Consider the following 19314-nt stretch of genomic DNA (forward strand, 5'->3'; position numbering starts at 1 on the left):
GTTACTTTTGCATTTATAATATTAGTATGGATTCAACCGAGAATGTCTATATGACCCATCGATTTGTAAAACAGATGTGAAATACATCTGCTATGTATCGAAAACTCGTGATTTCTATTACATTTGCTCATACTTCAGTGAAGGTTAATTTACATGCTCATTAATTTCCATCTGTTTATTTTTATTGAGCAGAGTTGAAAAGCTGTAAATTATTTAAAAATATAAAATAAATAATGTATCTGAAAGAAAATCTGAAAACGTTGCAGCGAAATAAAACAAACCAGTTCCAATACGGGAAGTCTTCCTTGATTTTTTATGGCAGAGTATGCTGTATAATGTAGATATGTAAAGTCTTCTCTGCTGTAGGCTGCCCATTGCTTGGAGCTCCAGAAACATAGCAGGTGGCTTGCCGGCCTTGTAGGACCTATGTGCTCTTTTTTGAAAGCCTCAATGCCATATTCATTGAGGAATACCGGAGTTTTTAGTAGTTAGTAATTCGCTACAAAGCTTAAGTTTTTCTAATCCAGCTACCAATATTTGATCCATTTTTATCTACAGACTAACGCAGCAAGTTAATTAAAAAGCTTATGAAAAAACCATTCTAAAATTTAATCCCTCGGACTACAATGAGACTATATTGATACAATGGAATTAATTAAGTCAGCTCCCATAGTCTTGTTAAGATCGTTATTAAATTCATTTAACAGTATTTGTAATTATGCAGTGATTAAATCCAATAAAATTGGAACCTGAAATTTATATTAAGATCCATTCTAGTAATTATAGAGAGAGCTTCAGTTGAAATTTTTCATCTAGTAAATCGCAGTATATTTGAGAAACACTCAAACATACTGCGAACTATTAGACTGAACGATAGTGTTCTATACAAACCGACTAAATAAAAAATGTTTTAAGAAACATAAAGGCGAACTTCATTAGGGATTTGCATAACATCATTACATCAAGTCCATTAAGTGAGACAGACGTGTTACGTTCTTCTCGCAAGACGACGATAAGGAACGTAGCTACTAGCTATAGAGTTCCGTTCCGTTCCGTTCCAGTCTTTTAAGACGTCCACTGCAGGACATAGGCCTCCCCCAAAGATTTCCATAACGACCGATCACCAGCGGCCTGACTCCAGCGGCTATAGAGTATACTTAGTTAAATAATCATTTTACTAAATCTTTAGTATTTACGTTCCCTTATTAATTAGAGTATAATTGATATTCTATCTTATGAAGCACACTTCATACATAAATCTAATTATACTAGCTTACTTTAATATTATATTAGATGAGATAGAAATTATATAATTTTATGGCGTTGATCCTTTGAAAGTGATGCCTACGCAATTAAAATGTTCTTTGTTTTGATAACATCATTTATAAACCTAGTTATTAATTTCAATTATGTAATTCTGTTTTTCAGACAAAATGAAATTGGATCAGCAGGTAGTCTGTAGTCACTATTTCTTCAGATATTTGACATCAATTTTGGCTGTGTTGTTTTTGTTTTATAAGTTTTTAATAAATTATTTACTCGAATAAACTTAAAAAAATTAACATTGATTGTTAAAATTAAAAGGGAGTGCAGTAATTATTTATATTTATAATACAAACAAAAATGCTCACAAAGTGTACCTTGTTCGGAAAGTCATTTTAACTTTAACTGGGTCTGTAACTTTTTGACTACAATAGTATGTTGTAGATTTTGGTCACAAGAGCAAACTTTATAAATAATTTAAAGTTTTGGACCGTGGCGTCGCTGGCGGGCCATTGAAAAATAGTGCTTATTAATTGTTTGAAGCTTGTGATGTAAGCCGATTAAGTCTGTATACAGAGCCTGTTCACTACTCCGTTTTAATGAAAGTCGGTTCATCAACTCGCTCATAAAATCCTGTTGTGTCGCTTACCGTAAATCCGTAGCCAAGAGCAGGATTAAAAACTCAAGTATACCTACATAGATAACGCCAATGTTTCACGAAGACATGTCTGTTTTTATGATTTGTTGTAATGGAAGCAAAGCTTAACTCACACTTTTTATTGTGCTATGTTGTTGGGGAAATTGTAAGGCATGACCATTTTCATAAATCGTGTTTCTTGTGCCTTTAACTTTACTTTAACTTAATAAGAACAGAATAGAACTTCTGAATCTAAAATTCCAATAAACCTGTGCAAATGTGTTTACATTGGTTCGAATATGATAATAAGAATAATTAGATACCTTGTCTATTTCCATCCTCAGAACAAGCATTATCTTTTAAATGTATTAATTTGTTATCTATTATTTTTATCTGTTTTCTGAAGAAGAAAAATTGAATATATCGATTTAAATTTGCAGAGTTGGGATACAGGATACTACCTATTTATTATGGTAATAATTACTAATAAAGTTAATTTGGAAATAATGAAAAAATTGTTTCTTCGCCTCTTCTGCAGATGTTATTGTATGATTTGTCCATGTCTAAAGGAAAATATTTTCCAATAATAACTACTAAATACAATCCACTTAAGTATATCATTATTTTGCTTTATAGAGCAGCTAGTATAGATAATATTATATTGTATAGCATTGCTTCTTGAATTCAATAGATACACTTCGTTCCCGTTGACAGATGAAGCGGAACAATGGTCTTGTCAAAAATAAGTAGACTACTTGTTAAATGTCTATGTAGCTTGCTATATAGGTACCTATATGTATAGCTTGATTTACAACGAATTTCACCAGAAAAGTTATTTGACTCATTTAGTCTTTGTCGCTTCGAATCGTAACGTTTTAGGGCTGAAAATAATGTGTGAAGAAAATAGGGGTATTGAAATAGAATTAGGTGCATCAATAACAACAAAGCCAGTGTGGAAGCAAAATGGAAGCGAGTACAATACCGCTACGACCGCATTTACATTCTTCTAGTGTAGGCATCTACACATTTTGTATTCTTGCTGTTATTACTTATTGTAGACCACTGTTTGTTATAAATGGATAGTTGTGGAATATTTGCGAGAATCCATATTTCAGCGGCTATCTGCGCTTAAGGAATTCCTCCAATAATTGAATGCCATTTGGCCCAGTTTCAAAAAGTATTCACGGCTTTGGAATGGCAGCTAAGTGAGTGTTAAGCTGGATTACCCACAAACAGTTTCTATAAAATGAAAACAATGAACGGTTCAATTGAGTGTGGAGAACCAAGTGGGTATCTATCTATCAATGAGCTTAAAAACTCAATGAGTTTATTTATTGATGTGAATGGTTTTAGAAGAGCTTTCAAATCGGTAGAATACACACATTAATTAACCACTAAAAATAAATACAATTAATTGCTGTTCTTTTTTAATATTTAGTTATTAAAAACAACTTCACCTACATTTAGCCACAATAATAGAAAACTAATTCTATATTTCTAGGAATAAAAATATTCACATGATATACTTGCAATTTGTACATTTTAACAAGTTAGGTTCGTTGTTATTTACATTTTAGATCTATAGAGATTGTAGGTATGTAAGTTACAAAATATGTTACAAACAATTATATAAATGGCATCCTACTATTTACATGCTACGAACAATCAAATAAACTTTTAAACACTTACTTAATACCTATCTACCTATATTAGATACGTAATTTTTCAATTTCAATTTCACGAATTTTATAAAAATATATTTCAAAATAAAACTAGCAAATTAATTCGCGATAGTATCACAGGAATCAAATTGAATCGTCCATGGAGTCAGAACGTAGAAATGTAATTTTCTTCGAGTGTAAACGGGTTTCTCTAGTGTAATATTGAAAAGGTAAAACCTAGTTTATAGATATACATTTAAATAAATTTTCGATACTTTCTACGTTCGCGATCCCCAAACCGTGTTTATAGAAATAGGATGTTTTATTTGATTATAAAGGTATACTTGAAATAATGTTAATTGAGGTAACAGGTCATTCCACATCCGGAAGCCAACGCCGTGCAATGGCGGAAGGCAGTTCATATTTTACTGATATTATTTTATTGTTTTGTGCCATATATGTCCGCAATAGGCTTTAATTTTATGTTATTTCAGTTAGTTTTCAACTATCCTTGGGAACACGCAGTGATGCAATGATGGAATTAATTTAAATTGCTAATTATACGGAGTGCTAATTAAACAAATTTTGTTGCAATAACAGCCTATGATTATAATGTTAACGATATATCATAGAGCTCAAATGTTTCGATCGCTAATAAATATTTCTACGATAATATCTAGGTACTACTATAATTATTAATTATAATTATATTAAATTTCAATAATAAAAAAAATAATTATGATATAGGTATACGAAATATGTAATTTTGGTACCTTATAATTAATACATCTAAGTATATAGAATTTAGAATGAGAAAATATAACAATTAATAAGTTTCATAAATTATATATATTTACAATAATTTATTTGCTGCATTTTTCTATGAAATACTTTACTTCTTAACTTCTTATATAATATAATAACTTATACATGCAGGCAAACGTTGATGACTAGTTAAATACTTTAGGTATCTATCTTTTTCTTTTCATGCTGCATCCTTCGATATGCTCTCTATATATTAAACTTACAAAGTTCTGCAACAACACTTAATCTTAAACGATTTCAATCACATTATTCACTTTATTTGGTAAGCTCTTGAGATCACTAAGTTCAGAGAGTCAATAAAATGTAAAGCAGCGACACTACGCAAATATTCACTACACTCAATCATACAAGTCTTTTTTCGATATAGTGGATATCGTGTACAGTCCGCTGCTATCAGTCACCTCATCGGTGCTCGACGTTAATCAGGAAACATCTGCGTTCTCCATCCGATACAGAAATCTCCTGCGATACAACCCTCATGATTCCCCGTTGGGCGCTATGGTGACCGTGCTGCAGTTGGCGCGGGTGGAGCGCGTCGAGCTCCGTCGCAAGCCGGTGCCGCCGACACGGTTTAATAAAATTAAATTTTCACTTTTCCTCTTTCCGTGAAAATTACAGAAAAGTAATTCCCTCATGCCCTTTCTGAAATTCTTAGACAGGAATGCATATAGCAAAGGGTTGATTCCGGAATTAAAGTATGTTATGAGAAATGTTAGAGGCGTTAAGAGCGCACTAAAGTCACTCGTCCCTTCGTATCCGGTAGACCAATATTGCCACATTTTACGAGCATGGAAGGGCAAATTGCAGATCGCGAAAGTGAGCACCACGACAATCAGCATCCGTACCACGCCGCGTCGCGCGCGTAGCACGTTGCGTGACAAATGGCTGAGGTGATGACAGCTGCGACCCTCGTGGATGGATTTCTTCTTTTTCACAGCTTTCGGGCTTGAGGTTCCCTGTTAAAGTAAGAGTAAATACATATTTATTTATTATTAACTAGCCGACATTTTCCTTCCTGATTTATGCGACCTTTTTAGACTACAAGCCCACATAGGACAAAAATATGGGTCAAATGAACCACCAGGGGACATATCTAGAACGATAGCAGAGCAAAAAATAATAAGATTCATCACTATGCCGTCACTTGTAAGCTGTCCAACTGAGTGCAGATGAGAATTGAAAAGTACAGGTAGACTCGGTAAATTTTGGTCATATATTTTTGTACGGCATTCTTAACCATCGATAGATCCATTAAAAATAATAAGAAACCGCTCAGTGCCGTACAAAAATGTGGGTCCACCAAGTCGGAATTTTTATTTAATTTCCGAGAGTTACCGGGGGTAAATTTGGTCATTTGACCATGTACGGCATCTGTGTCATACTATTGCTATACTGATTTTAATCCATTATTCCGCAACGCCGTACAAAAATCATGGGGACAAGGGGAAAAAATCGAGAGATGCAATCCCCTCTCTTTCCCCACTCCAGGGGGTCATTTGACTAAGTACGGCTTCGGTTCCAAAACATTATCTAGCACTCAAAAGTACTATTAAAAGCAATGCCGTCAAAAAATAATTGTTCTTTTAAATGTATACCAATAATCATCTTAATTTCATCGAATTCTTGATATAAAGAGCTGTAAGGTCATTTGACCCTGTACGGGAACTTTTTTTTTAACATGATATTGTAAAATTCAATTGTTGTATAGTATTGCCGTTCAAAAGAAACCGTTCTAAAAAAAGTTATAGAGAAATGCAAAACCAGAAATTTTGTTAAAGTTTAAACATCGTAGATTAATGAAATATAATAGTTTTCTACACTTTATCCGTTGTTTTAAATAGTATTAACATAGATAAATTAGGAAAAAACGATGCCGTACATTTTTGTGCAGACCACATCTTTTAGGCTGATGAAAGCGACGAAAGCTACAATTTTAAGAGTGCTTTATGGCCATTTGATACAGTACGGCATTAACATATTTTTACCCAACTACGGCAAAGCAAAAGGAGGGTTATGGTTGTTTACAGGTCATGTATGTATGTTCATCTATTCCCTCGTAACTTCTAAACTACTTATCAGAATTCGACAAATGACATATCATTAGAGGCGTCTGAATTGTTCACTGGATAACCAACGACCAGCTAGCTAAAGGCTATATGGGGTTTCACAAAATCTAATGTGGCGCCCTCTAGCGGACAAAACATACAGAGTAAAAAAATAAAGTTAAGATAAATATGCAGTGTTTGGTATCATTTGAAAGCGCTTTACTTGTACATTTTGAATATGTATATATTACTAGCATTTGCTTGTGACTTTACCTGTATTCATGGACTGATTGCATATAATTCACATCTTTTCGTTCATAGCTTTTTTATTAGTTCATCAATTTAACGGAGTCCATTCCACCTGACTCCGACTTTCCAAGGTGATAATTAACCACCTCGAGCTTCTTAATATTAATGTATATTTATATTTTATTATAAAAATATAAAGCAAATATTTCGTTAGATGGATTTTTTTCTTTTTCAGATTTTTCCCCTTTGAACCAACGAAAATGTACGGCACATGAAAAAATATTATCTATGCATAAAATACTTTAAAAATAAATTTATTTCGTGTTGTGTCAAATGACCCCCTGGAGTGGGGAAAGAGAGGGGATTACAACTCTCGATTTTTTCCCCTTGTCCCCATGATTTTTGTACGGCGTTGCGGAATAATGGATTAAAAGCAGTATAGCAATAGTATGACACAGATGCCGTACATGGTCAAATGACCAAATTTACCCCCGGTAACTCTCGGAAATTAAATAAAAATTCCGACTTGGTGGACCACCATTTTTGTACGGCACTGAGCGGTTTCTTATTATTTTTAATGGATCTATCGATGGTTAAGAATGCCGTACAAAAATATATGACCAAAATTTACCGAGTCTACCTGTACTTTTCAATTCTCATCTGCACTCAGTTGGACAGCTTACAAGTGACGGCATAGTGATGAATCTTATTATTTTTTGCTCTGCTATCGTTCTAGATATGTCCCATGGTGGTTCATTTGACCCATATTTTTGTCCTATGCGGGCTTGTAGTCTATTTATGAAACTCTACCTTCTGTGGCTCTATGTATGTTTGCAACAAAATATTGCGGATATATGTTATTACTTTACGCACAGGATGCTTTTTACAATAACATAAAATGGAAATATGAAATAAAAGCTCCGCTCTTAAATTATTTCAATTGAAACGCAGTGCCATGTATTGAAGATAACGCAGGCTGCGCTTTTGCATTTACAATTTGCGCGACACAAATGGAATAGTAAATTCTAAAACAATTCGTGGAGTTTTTAGGAATGCAATTTTTGGATATCGATTTTAAAATGAATATTTATTATGACTAAAATTACAAAGCCGGTAGAAAAGATACCTATGTCATATAAACTATAATAACAATTTATTTTTTATGTAGGTATAGTTATAAGTTACTTTTTCATTGTAAAAAATTAAAATCTCTTTTCTCATTTAATGTTTTATTACATTTACACGGATGAAACGAAAAAAGATTACCTATTTCTGTGAGATTTAAAGATGTTTTTATACATATTCTCTGCTTTATATAATATGTAATCCCTGTCATGGTACCAAATACCTTCAAGGACAGCTGCACACAAAGATAAGATATATATATACTAGATTTCCGCCCGCGGCTTCGCCCGCGTTTGCAAAGGAAAACCCGCATAGTTCCCGTTCCCGTGGGATTTCCGGGATAAAACCTATCCTATGTGTTAATCCAAGTTACCCTCTATATGTGTGCTAAATTTCATTGTAATCGGTTCAGTAGTTTTTACGTGAAAGAGTAACAAACATCCATACATCCATACATCCAAACATCCATACATCCATACAAACTTTCGCCTTTATAATAGTATTAAGATATTATACCCGCCTATACCTTCGTTTTTACACAAAACCTGACATATAGAATTATTTTTTGTTATTTCTCTCAATGTTTCATCGCAGAAATGAAATGAAAGCTTATCACGTCTCACAAATGCTGTATTAAACGTCGAATATCATCGAGGAGTTACGCCGCGGTGGGGATTTCATGCGTTATAGCAAAATATTTTGAAACAAAGGGATTTTTAACGTGTTTATAAAGTGACGTAAATGTTAAGTAGAATTTACACGATGTCAAAATTTACAAAGGATTTTACGGATACTTTAACAATATCTCTTTAGTACCTATATGTATTTATGAACCGTTGTTTTATAACTTTGCACGGATAACTTTACACGGAAGATTACAAAATACACCCGTGGGAACAAGTGTGTTTTTTCGTGTTGTTTGGAATGTATTTAACGTTTACATTTTACATCGTCATTCTTACCTTTGTTTCAGTGGTTCCTACAAAAGTACGTTGAGGTTCATAACCTCCTGAAGTAGGCTTCTCTATTCTGGGGCACTGTGTGGCACAACATTGTGCGTGTCCCATGTGCCTCAGACCGTTTGAACTTTGCCATAGACCTACCGCAATCCTCGTGTATAGAACCTAAAACAAACAATGCCAATAGTTATAACGAATGCGAAAGCACGTCTTCTCTCATGTTGATGTTTATAATCCCGTTTGAAGGTCTAAATTTAAAGCAGCTCTACAGCAGCGTCATTATAAAATTTCTTGGTACGATTATGCTAATTTGCAACTACTTGCCTTTAAAAAAGATATAAAAATAATTTATAAATGTGACACCCGATGAAATGGAGTACTATCGCTTTCAACACCATTTGCATTACTTAAAATGCCATGGATACTTAAATTCCAAAAATTAACAACCAAAATTCAGAACAAAGAGTAAATATCGTACCTTCATTTAACTTTTAACATTTATTTATTTGAGTAGATAGATTAATTACTCAACGTAAGGACAAAATATAGTACTTACAATTATTTTTATTTGGTTAAATTTATTGAATAATTGTCGTGGAAAAGTGGGAAGGAATTGTAAGGTTGGTTTGTTGTTTTTTGAAGATTTAATTAAGTAATTATAAATAACAAATTGTTTACATTGTCATTTTATATTTCTAACTAGAAGAGTATACTTTTCAACTGATTTCAGAGTTAGTTGAAATCAATAAATGCGAAGGGCTCAAATAACATATCTCAGGTTCCAAAGACGGATCGATACGCAAGCAAATATTGTAAGGGCGCTTGTGCACTACAAGGAATTTTACTGTCCGGCATTCCGATTTTTTACGGACCGGTGTGGCATGAAAAAACCGATGAATTGCTTGTGCACCTGTCCGTTTTTACTCGGATCAGTGCGGTACAGTTCAAGGAAGTTTGGCGGTATAATGCTATCATAAATGATTGTTTTTGCATTTTACAAGAAACAAGTAAAAAATATAGAAGGTGAAATATTATATTACTTCGTTATAATAAAAAGTAAAGTTCCGTAAGAGATTTAAAATGCGTGTTTCACTTATTTATTTTAATCGGTGACGAGGAGCTAAAGCTATTCCCACTTGAACTTTAACTTACCAACACTTACTTAGATAATAATTATAGGTCAATGCTTGGTCAATGTATATAAAATAACAATACCGACTTCTCAAATCTCATTGCCAACTAAAACAAGAGCTTGCTTTTAATGGGCATATGCAGTAAAAACAGTAAAATCCAAGCAAGTGGGCATTCGAAAACAATTATACCTACAGCGACTCGTAGACACAAAAAACCATCCGGAATAGGGAAAAGTAAAATGTCGGACAGTAAAATTACGTATAGTGCACAAGCTAGTATATAGATTAATGGCGTGCCATACCGGACCGTAAAAAATCGGAATGCCGGACCGTAAAATTCCTTGTAGTGGACAAACGCCCTAAGATTTCTCTCTGGGACTGACGTATTGGTCTCAGAGGTTGTAGCTTTAGCAGAATTAAGATACCCTTCATGCAATAATTTAATACTGTAACAATTTACAAATGCATATCGCTATCGAGTCATAAACACGTGCATTAACGATTTAAAAAGTGAAAAAATAGGTAAAATAAATAATAATATTTCCCCAAGAAAAGTAAAATATGTTGTGTATACAACACATATTTTTATTTTAATCATAAATATATTTTTTTGTTAATTTATTAATAAAACTTATCTTAATTATATGTTAACGGAAATGTATGTGATCCGTCATTGTATACAATTCCTAGGAAATGTATACATTTCCTAAATGGCAATCGGAAATGTAAAACATTTAAGATATTGGAAGGTACGCGGGGACAGCAGGACGTGGGGTATTGCTACAGCAAGATGTCTGTGCTTTAACAATAAAGTATAATGCACATCAAGCAATTCAAGCTTACCCTGCAAAATATAAATAACTATATGGACTCACTTACTTGCCAAATGAAAATTTGATTTTATATGAATAAATAGAAGTTGAAAGTTAGTAGATAGTTGATTTTAGAAATATTAATTAGTAAGATAATATTAACATATTTTTATTATTTTACGGTATGACTGTTACCCGATTGTCTCAATAAGTGCCATAATAAAAATAATGAACAACGTGTTTTATTACAGAAAGCATTTACTTTAGGATACATTTCTGATTTCCTAATACGATATTGGAATTATATACAAATCCGAGAAAATTATACATTTCCTAGGATATAGGTACCTTAAATATGCATTAAATAGTTTTTTAAACAATATTTTAAACATTTCCTAAATAGTAGGTATCGGAATTTTACACATTTCCTAGGATTTGTATACAATTCCTTGATTTCATACATTTCCGGTAACATATTATATAATAATAGATACCTAACTTATAGATCAGAAGAGAAAAAATAGGTATGATTTATGCAAGAAAATATTTTCCTAGCGAAAAGCTTGATTTATTCTACTGCTGAATAAAGTCAAAAAGTAATTATAAATACTAAGAAATTTTAAGAAATGCAAGCTCACTTAATACAAATTACCTACCTGCTGCTGAAAATATGTACCTACGTAGAAATGATGTTCTGATGTAAAGTTTTCAAATAAAAATGTAGTTTTATGTCTCTAACAAACATTTATTTGAGAATCAGAATCCACATACAATTTGAACTCCTTAGTAGAATATTATCCAACATATACTAGTTGAATTGAAAAGGTATGTGTTTTATTTGATTGGCATTTTATATCTACTTGCTCGTTATTTTAAACATGTTATAATTTAAGTAATTACTGAAATCAATTGATGTAAAATTATAACATTAATATTTCATTGTATGTGTAATTATGTATTTTATTTTTGGTATATCGTATGTGTAATAATTTTATTTTCGGTACGAGTTCGGAATACATAGTTTTTTTGTAAAACCTCAGCTGTTAAGCCAACCAGATCTATAGTTAACCGACATCAAGATTGTCTGAGGCCCTCATTAGCAAAATAAGCCAAGTGATAAATAGAGTTGCGCTTCAATTAGCCACTGCTCCATTTTAACACGCGATGAAAACTTAATCATCTTGCTCAAGACCTATCTGTTTTCAACATGTTTACGTTCCTATTATATATCGCTACTGAACACTTATTATTAAGAGCGAGTTCAATCGTGGAGTTAACCTTTGCGTATGATCGCATGATCACATACAAGTTGAAGATACCTATATCTTCAACTTGTATGTATCACAATGTACTTAATAATTAAATTATTTTCTTGAACATTTTCTTTCAAAGGCATTGATATCTTTAAAATGTCAAGTTAGTGAAAGACCTTATAAACTTTGTTTTACCTCAAAATAAGTAACTCTGTCTGTCTGTCTGTCTGTTACTCAATCACGCCTAAACTACTGAACCAATTTGCATGAAATTTGGTATGGAGATATTTTGATACCTGAGAAAGGACATAGGCTACATTTTATTGCGAAATATGTACCACGGGCGAAGCCGGGGCGGACCGCTAGTATGTACATAACTTTTAAATGCTATTGTTTATAGATTCATAATTTTCAGTATATTAAGAAAATCTTTTACACGAAAATTACTGATCGATCTGTTAATAATATGATTGAATGAATATTGTATTATCTGATAACCTTTCAAGACCCTTTTCGTAGACCGTACCTTTAGATTTAAGGCCGCATATTATATGCACTCCGGCCTTTTTTATCGGGTACCTTCAAAAGGAGTGACGCCGCAGGATCCAGCTAAAGTGAATAATATAAAAATTAAAAACATTAGATTATAATCTGAATCTCACGAGCTAGATTTTAATCACGCGATTTTTACAGTCCTTACTTCGACATAGATATATATTGCAAACAAAGTCTCTGTTTAATTACATTTTATCAGTAAATTAAAATTGAAATGAAAGCAATTTTCAGAACCATCCGTCAGCGAGCAGTAATAAATTGTTTCTGTACAAAAACAATTGCAAAAATACGAAGAAGACTTTCAAAATTAACGCTTTATAAAACCTTCTGCAGAGAATTTAACGTCATGATTATTCTTTGAATTCATTAATTAGTAGCAGTCATTAGTATAAAGATAATATATAGAAAAAAACATACATAATATAGATAACCATTTTATAAACCATTTTATAGACAACAACCATAAGATTTCCCTACTTAAAAAAAAAGGCAACACCCATAACTTATGTTACGGACATACATGGGCGACCCACTTTACTATCGGGCATTGCGTTTGCTCGTTAGCCTTCCAATAATATAAAAAAAATCCAGTCGAGATTCATACTTCTGCCATTCGAGACTAAATTTTACTTTATTACAGAATATACACTGATTACTATTAACCATGAGTCGTGGCTACCTCAACCAGCAGCCTATTTGTCAATAGTATCCATTCGATGCATAATTGGCTTACCGCCAACCTAACCTCTATTTATTTATTACTAGATTTCCGCCCGTGGTTTCGCTTACCTTTTCGAGTTCGATTTCTGGGATAAAAAGTAGCCTATGTAGCCTTACATCATACTGATAAACCTAATATTATGTACTTACCTTTATATCCATAACTAGCATATAAGTAGTCAAATAACATTGTCTAATAATACTTCTAAAATACAGACCAATGGTTATGTTATATTTTAGAGAATTTCTCCGTGTATTTAAGAAGGAAAACTTTCAATACATTTAGAAGGAAAATGTTTCTACAGATAATCGTTGAACTGAAAAATTAAGCAAATCCGAAGGAGTTTGTCGGCCCACGAACCTAAAACTTTATATTAATGTATTTTCATTTCCAATTACCATTCCTTCTAACTTGTAACTTAACACATGTTCAGTGTATAAACAACTCTTATTAAAAAACTTTATTTAATTAACGCAATGATATTTTTTATGATTATTTATTAACTATGATTAATTAAATTTGTGTTTTGAGTGCTTGTTACCTACAGATATGTAGGTATAGCTATAATATCTTTATTATGGTGAGGCATATGTAATAGAATTTGGAGTTTTTTGCCAGTTCTTCCCCATATATACTGCTTTCCGAATCGATGGTAAATTTTAAAACGGTTATGACGATTCAAAAGTGTGCTTCTAAATAAATGTTTGAGTAGAGACGTCGGCCAGAAAACGACGTAGTTTAGAACACTGGTAGTCGGTAGATGGTACCTATATAACTTTAGTTAAATTTTAAAATAATCATATTAAACAATATTTGCAGATGCAAATGTGTAATTACTAATTAATAACCTCATAATATAACCTGTGGTTTACGTGACAAACGAGCAAACGCCTCATCTGACGGTAAGCGGATACACTGTGCACACAATTACATTATGTATTATTAAAATGTGATAAACGATAACGACCGAGAGTGATGAATAGGATTATTCTAAAGATGAAAAAATTGGATAAAAATTCAAACCCACTATTTTCATTATCATAAATTATAATTTATTCTGTGATTTATATCTATTTCTAATCAAACTCAAAGCTCAGGGTGACCTTCTGCTTTGTGTTTGACCCTTAAGTGATGGAAAATTTATACCCTGGTATTTCAATCATTATTATGTCGCCACGAAAAATATTATTACAACTTTCCTCATCATTATGCTTTATTGAAATTTCTTTTTCATTTATATAGATAATAAAAAAAGACTTGATGTCGAATGATTATTAATTGAAGATATATAAAAACATTCCTTTGTCGGTTGAGTAAACTTAAAGTCTAAGGTTAATTTGATTATTTTAATACTGCAGAATTTCTAAAAGATGCACTTTAAAAATTTCGTCTTATTTTATTCGACCAAATTAACTAAATAAAAAATATGCCTTGTTTAACAAGCCGCCGGTATAACGGAGATTTTTCTTATTTTTTATGCAAAGGAGAATGTGCATTTTCTATGGAAGTTGGGCCTGAACACTTGAGTTGGACCAAAACACATGAGATATTGATTTTATAATAGATCATAACACATACATAACGGGAAAAATATATATAAAAAAATAATCAACCGGGTTTTTGTACAGTCACATCAAGTTTTATTATGTACTTTGTGTATAATATTTTTTGCAATTAATAACTGTTGCAAGACAATGACAATATCTTTATGTTACTCCTATTCACTTTCACTTACAAAGACGTACTAATCTGAAGCCTTCTAATAACCAAAATACACTAATATTATGTTTTGTAACAGGTACCTATACCGTGTTTATTATAATTCAACGTAGTTAGGCGCTTTTTGTGGTTAAACTCAGTCACTCCAGTGACATTTAGGTTTATATTTACTTCACTCGAATTAAAAACACCGTTATTGTGCGCAAAATAAATAAAACTTTTTGCCTTGACTGTACAAGAACCCGGTTGATTTATTTTTTTATTTTATTTTTTTCGTTAGGTATGTGTAATGATCTATCACAAAAACAATATTTCGTGTGTATTGGTCTTAGCCCAAGTTTCAGGCCCAATTTGCCCATTCTCCTTTAGGTCCGATTTTACTAGATATGCTAGGAGCTAGTTATGAATTATTCTTCATCGTTTTAGTTTTGATAATCAAGAGCCGGCAGTAAAACTACTAAATTTATTAGTAGCATGTGCTGCATTTTATCCTTGGTCAGCTGGGTTGTCTAAGTTGGAATGTTCCTAGATCTGAATAAAATTATATAAAAGATAGACGAAGTGGTGTAAATATAATCCTCCCGTTTCATGTCATGGGCGGTATTCGCGTACATTTTGCCTAATATACATAATGCACTCAAGTGAAATAAGAACTCTTTCTGATATTCAGTTGAGCGTTAGATATATGCTAACATTTTTGGATAAGTGTACGTCCATTTTATAATACGATTTTGCTTGTTTAGAGATATCCAGTTTAGTATCAGTTTACAGTTTTCGTGTGATTCATTCTTGTGGTGATTTATCTTATTCTGGTAGTCGTTATGCGAGTGTTACAAATCATTTTTAATTTATATTAATATTATATCAGGAATTTATGTTATAACTATCTGTCCTGCCAGATATTGTTTTGCCCCATTGTCCTTTTGTCGTTTTATCTCCGTAAGAACCCTCCTTGTGCCTTAGCAAAAACGTTAAAAAATAGCCGAATTAGTAAAGCCGTTCTCCTGAAGAAGCCTGGCGATTCTGAAACGTTGAAAATAAAAATACTCGTGCCCAGACGGGACTAACTCTACTGGACCCTTTTAAAAATTTATTTCGTCAGCAGAAAGCTACAATGTTCCTAATAGGCTATATTTTGTTTTGTGTTTGTTGAGTCGGGACGAATGGCTGTTTTATAAAAATCGTTCAAAATTTGTTTTTTACTACATGTTAATTAATTGTAAACGTTTCTATCTAAATCCGTATCAAAATCTGTTGCGTAAGTAAAGATCTAAGCATACGTACAATCTACACAGGGACTTACAGGGGGCAGAGACTTTGCTCATAAATGAACTTGAACTATGTAGTGATGACTGATGATACAGACTAGGCTAGCCAATCTAATCTGAAGAGATTGAGGGATTATCTTAATCAAGTTCTAGTAAATTGTTGGGCTCAAAAGGCTTACATACAAGGCGATAACAGAATATGTATATCTTCCAAAGTATCTTGCAAGTATTTTTTTTATACTTTGTGCGTCTGTAATTAAATAAATAATCACCCTTTTACATTCATACTTTGAATATGTGTTATAAAAATATTATCTACAGATACTGAACAGTTTTTTAATTTGTTTATACGCGCTAATCTCTGGAACTATTGGTCCGATTTGATTTGAATTATTTCGATGTAAGATAGCCTAGATCATTAAATGATCTGAGAAGATAGCCCATTTATCGAGGAAGGCTAATAGGCTACTGGCTATATATCATCACACTAAGACTAATAAGACACACACAGCTAGTTTTAAATATTTTTATTAAATTATTAGCTTGTAGACATATATTTATAACACATATCTATAATGAGTAACAGTTGAACTTGTAAAGAATAACCAAAATAAAAAAAATTATATCTAATATAATTTTAATTAACATTAATTTGTGGAAAGATATAAACAAAGCCAAAGAATAAAGTCAATGTAAACATCTACTTAATATTTTCTTGTATAACATCTTCGTTATTTTCTTTGTTTGTAATTTCCACGCGAGAGAAGATGAAATATATTTTATATTCTACTAGCTTACCGCCCGCGGCTTCGCCCGCTTTGACTTAAACCTAATAAATTATATACATACTAAAACCTTCCTCTTCATACTTCATACTAAAATCTAAAAAAAAAAACCGCATCAAAATCCGTTGCGTGTTGCGTTATAGTTTGAAAGATTTAAGCATACAAAGGGATATAGGGACGGCGAAAGTGACTTTGTTTTATATGTACTTTGTTTTATACTTCTGACGACGCGGTTGGCGCAGTGGTAAAGTAACTGCCTACTGAGCCGACGGTCCCGGGTTCGATCCCCGGTCAGGGCAAATATTTGTGTGATGAACTCAATTATTTGTTCTTGGGTCTGGGTGTTATCTATATATGTATTTATTAAATATTATATTTATCGTCGCCTAGTACCCACAACACAAGCCTTAATTGAGCTTACTGTGGGACTAGGTCGATTTGTGTAATAATGTCCTATAATATTTATTTATTTATTTATACTATGTAGTGATGTTATATAATATGTACCTACTATGTATAGAAATATATATTATAGGTAATAGAAGTTTATTCATTAATTGCTATTTCAATTTACTTTTCGTGAATTATGAGATTTAAATTTTCTACCCGTTGGATAATATTTACCATGACGTGAACTAAAGCTCTGCAGAATTTGAGTTATATTTTAACGAACATACCTACATAAAGTTACATATCTAGAAAAATAATTCAATGTTTTATTAATTACAGTTTTGGCTTAATGACCATAATAATGAACCAATTAATAACTGGACAATTGAAATACATAATGATCACAGTTTAAATAAATTTCCTTTCCGTCCAATTAATTAGGTAAAGCTTAAACAACAGTAATAATTTACCCATTTCTGGCTTATTACTTCGGGTCTATAGAAATAAAAAATAAAGCAAAAACTTCAACAAAAGCTTTCTTTTCGTCTGCGAATAATGTAGAGCGATATTAATTTATATACGCTAAGTTTTCATCCTGCTAATATTATGCGCAAGTTTGTGAGGATGGATGTATGTGTATGTATGTTTGTTACTCTTTCACGCAAATACTATTGAACCGATTAAAATGAAATTTAGTACTCAACCCGGAAATCCCACGGGAACGGAAACTACGCGGCTTTTTCTCCGAAAACGCGGGCGAAGCCGCTGGCCACTTCATTCTTCAATATGATTTATTAGGGTTAATTGGCGGTAGCTGTTTATAAAATTGATAGGGATATGAATAGAATAACAGTGTTTATTAGACTTAATAATAATAGAATAACAGTGTTAGAAGGGGCAGTCGAGGAATGCTTGAAGAAGGAAGGTATTACATCACACACATAATATAATCGAAATAAATCTATAAAGCGGTTGGAGACATAAAGTAGCGCGTTGTCAAGGAAAACTCGCATAGCTCCGGGATCAAAACTATCCAATGTTCATTCTCAGATCTCAAACTTTGTAACAAACATCAAAATCGGGGTTTAGTGCTTTAAGCATGAAGAAGAGACACACGTACAGATAGACGGACAGACAGAGTTACTTCTTAACAGTTTGATTTCAAAATAGCTGTGTCATTCATAGATTTTTACACTTTTCTTTTACTTTGCTTGAATTAAATTTCAAAAAACATAGTATGTATATAACCAAACCACAACCAAACTGTATGGAATGGGATTTTTATAAAGGCTTGTGTTTAAACACCACCCAAAAAAGTACCTATTTTACTACCAAACAAATTCTAAACGGTTACCAGAATGGATAAATGGTTACCAAATAACGTTTCCTAAAATATTATTAAATAAAACCATTTTTTCGTATTATTGACTACCAAAAAAATATATGGACGCCTTTAAAATACACTTTAGACCAAATATTATATATTGTCACTACTTAGATGCCCTTTTAATACAGTCAATTTTTTTTTTGGAGTTGTTTATTTTTTTTGGTGCCTCAGCTTAGAGTCCAAAAAATATTTTTGGTGATCGTCTAAATTATATCCTTTTATAAATACGTACACAGTTGTATATTAATAACTAGCTGCACGACGCGGTTTCACCCCCGTGGCTCCGCTCCTGTTGGTCGTAGCGTGATAATATATAGATAGCATATAATATAACCTATATATAACCTTCCTCGATAAATGGGCTATCTAACACTGAAAGAATTTTTCAAATCGGACCAGTAGTTCCCGAGATTAGCGCGTTCAAACAAACAAACTCTTCAGCTTTATACTAATAAGTATAGATATGTATGTAACATATTATTGGTATACAACTGAAAATTACAGATTTGAGAATATTTATTACATAA

The 19314-nt window shown here is 32.3% G+C and overlaps 1 protein-coding gene across 1 annotated transcript in view; it reads right to left on the reverse strand.

Annotated features, from left to right (window-relative positions):
- Nucleotides 1–4492: 4492 nt before the first annotated feature.
- The window catches only part of TrissinR (Trissin receptor), a 70214-nt gene continuing 55392 nt past the window's right edge, over nt 4493–19314 (reverse strand). The window contains exons 6-7 of the mRNA XM_090113665.1: nt 8768–8929; nt 4493–5342 (exon numbers count right to left, since the gene is read on the reverse strand). Of these exons, the coding sequence (XP_089969791.1) occupies nt 4863–5342; nt 8768–8929 (642 nt within the window). The 3' untranslated portion in view covers nt 4493–4862. The remainder of the gene's footprint in view (nt 5343–8767; nt 8930–19314) is intronic.

This window comes from Colias eurytheme, chromosome 2 (assembly GCF_061535395.1).
Source record: "Colias eurytheme isolate Ceu_HAF_F1 chromosome 2, ilColEury1 Martin Lab GWU primary, whole genome shotgun sequence".
Taxonomy (NCBI): domain Eukaryota; kingdom Metazoa; phylum Arthropoda; class Insecta; order Lepidoptera; family Pieridae; genus Colias; species Colias eurytheme.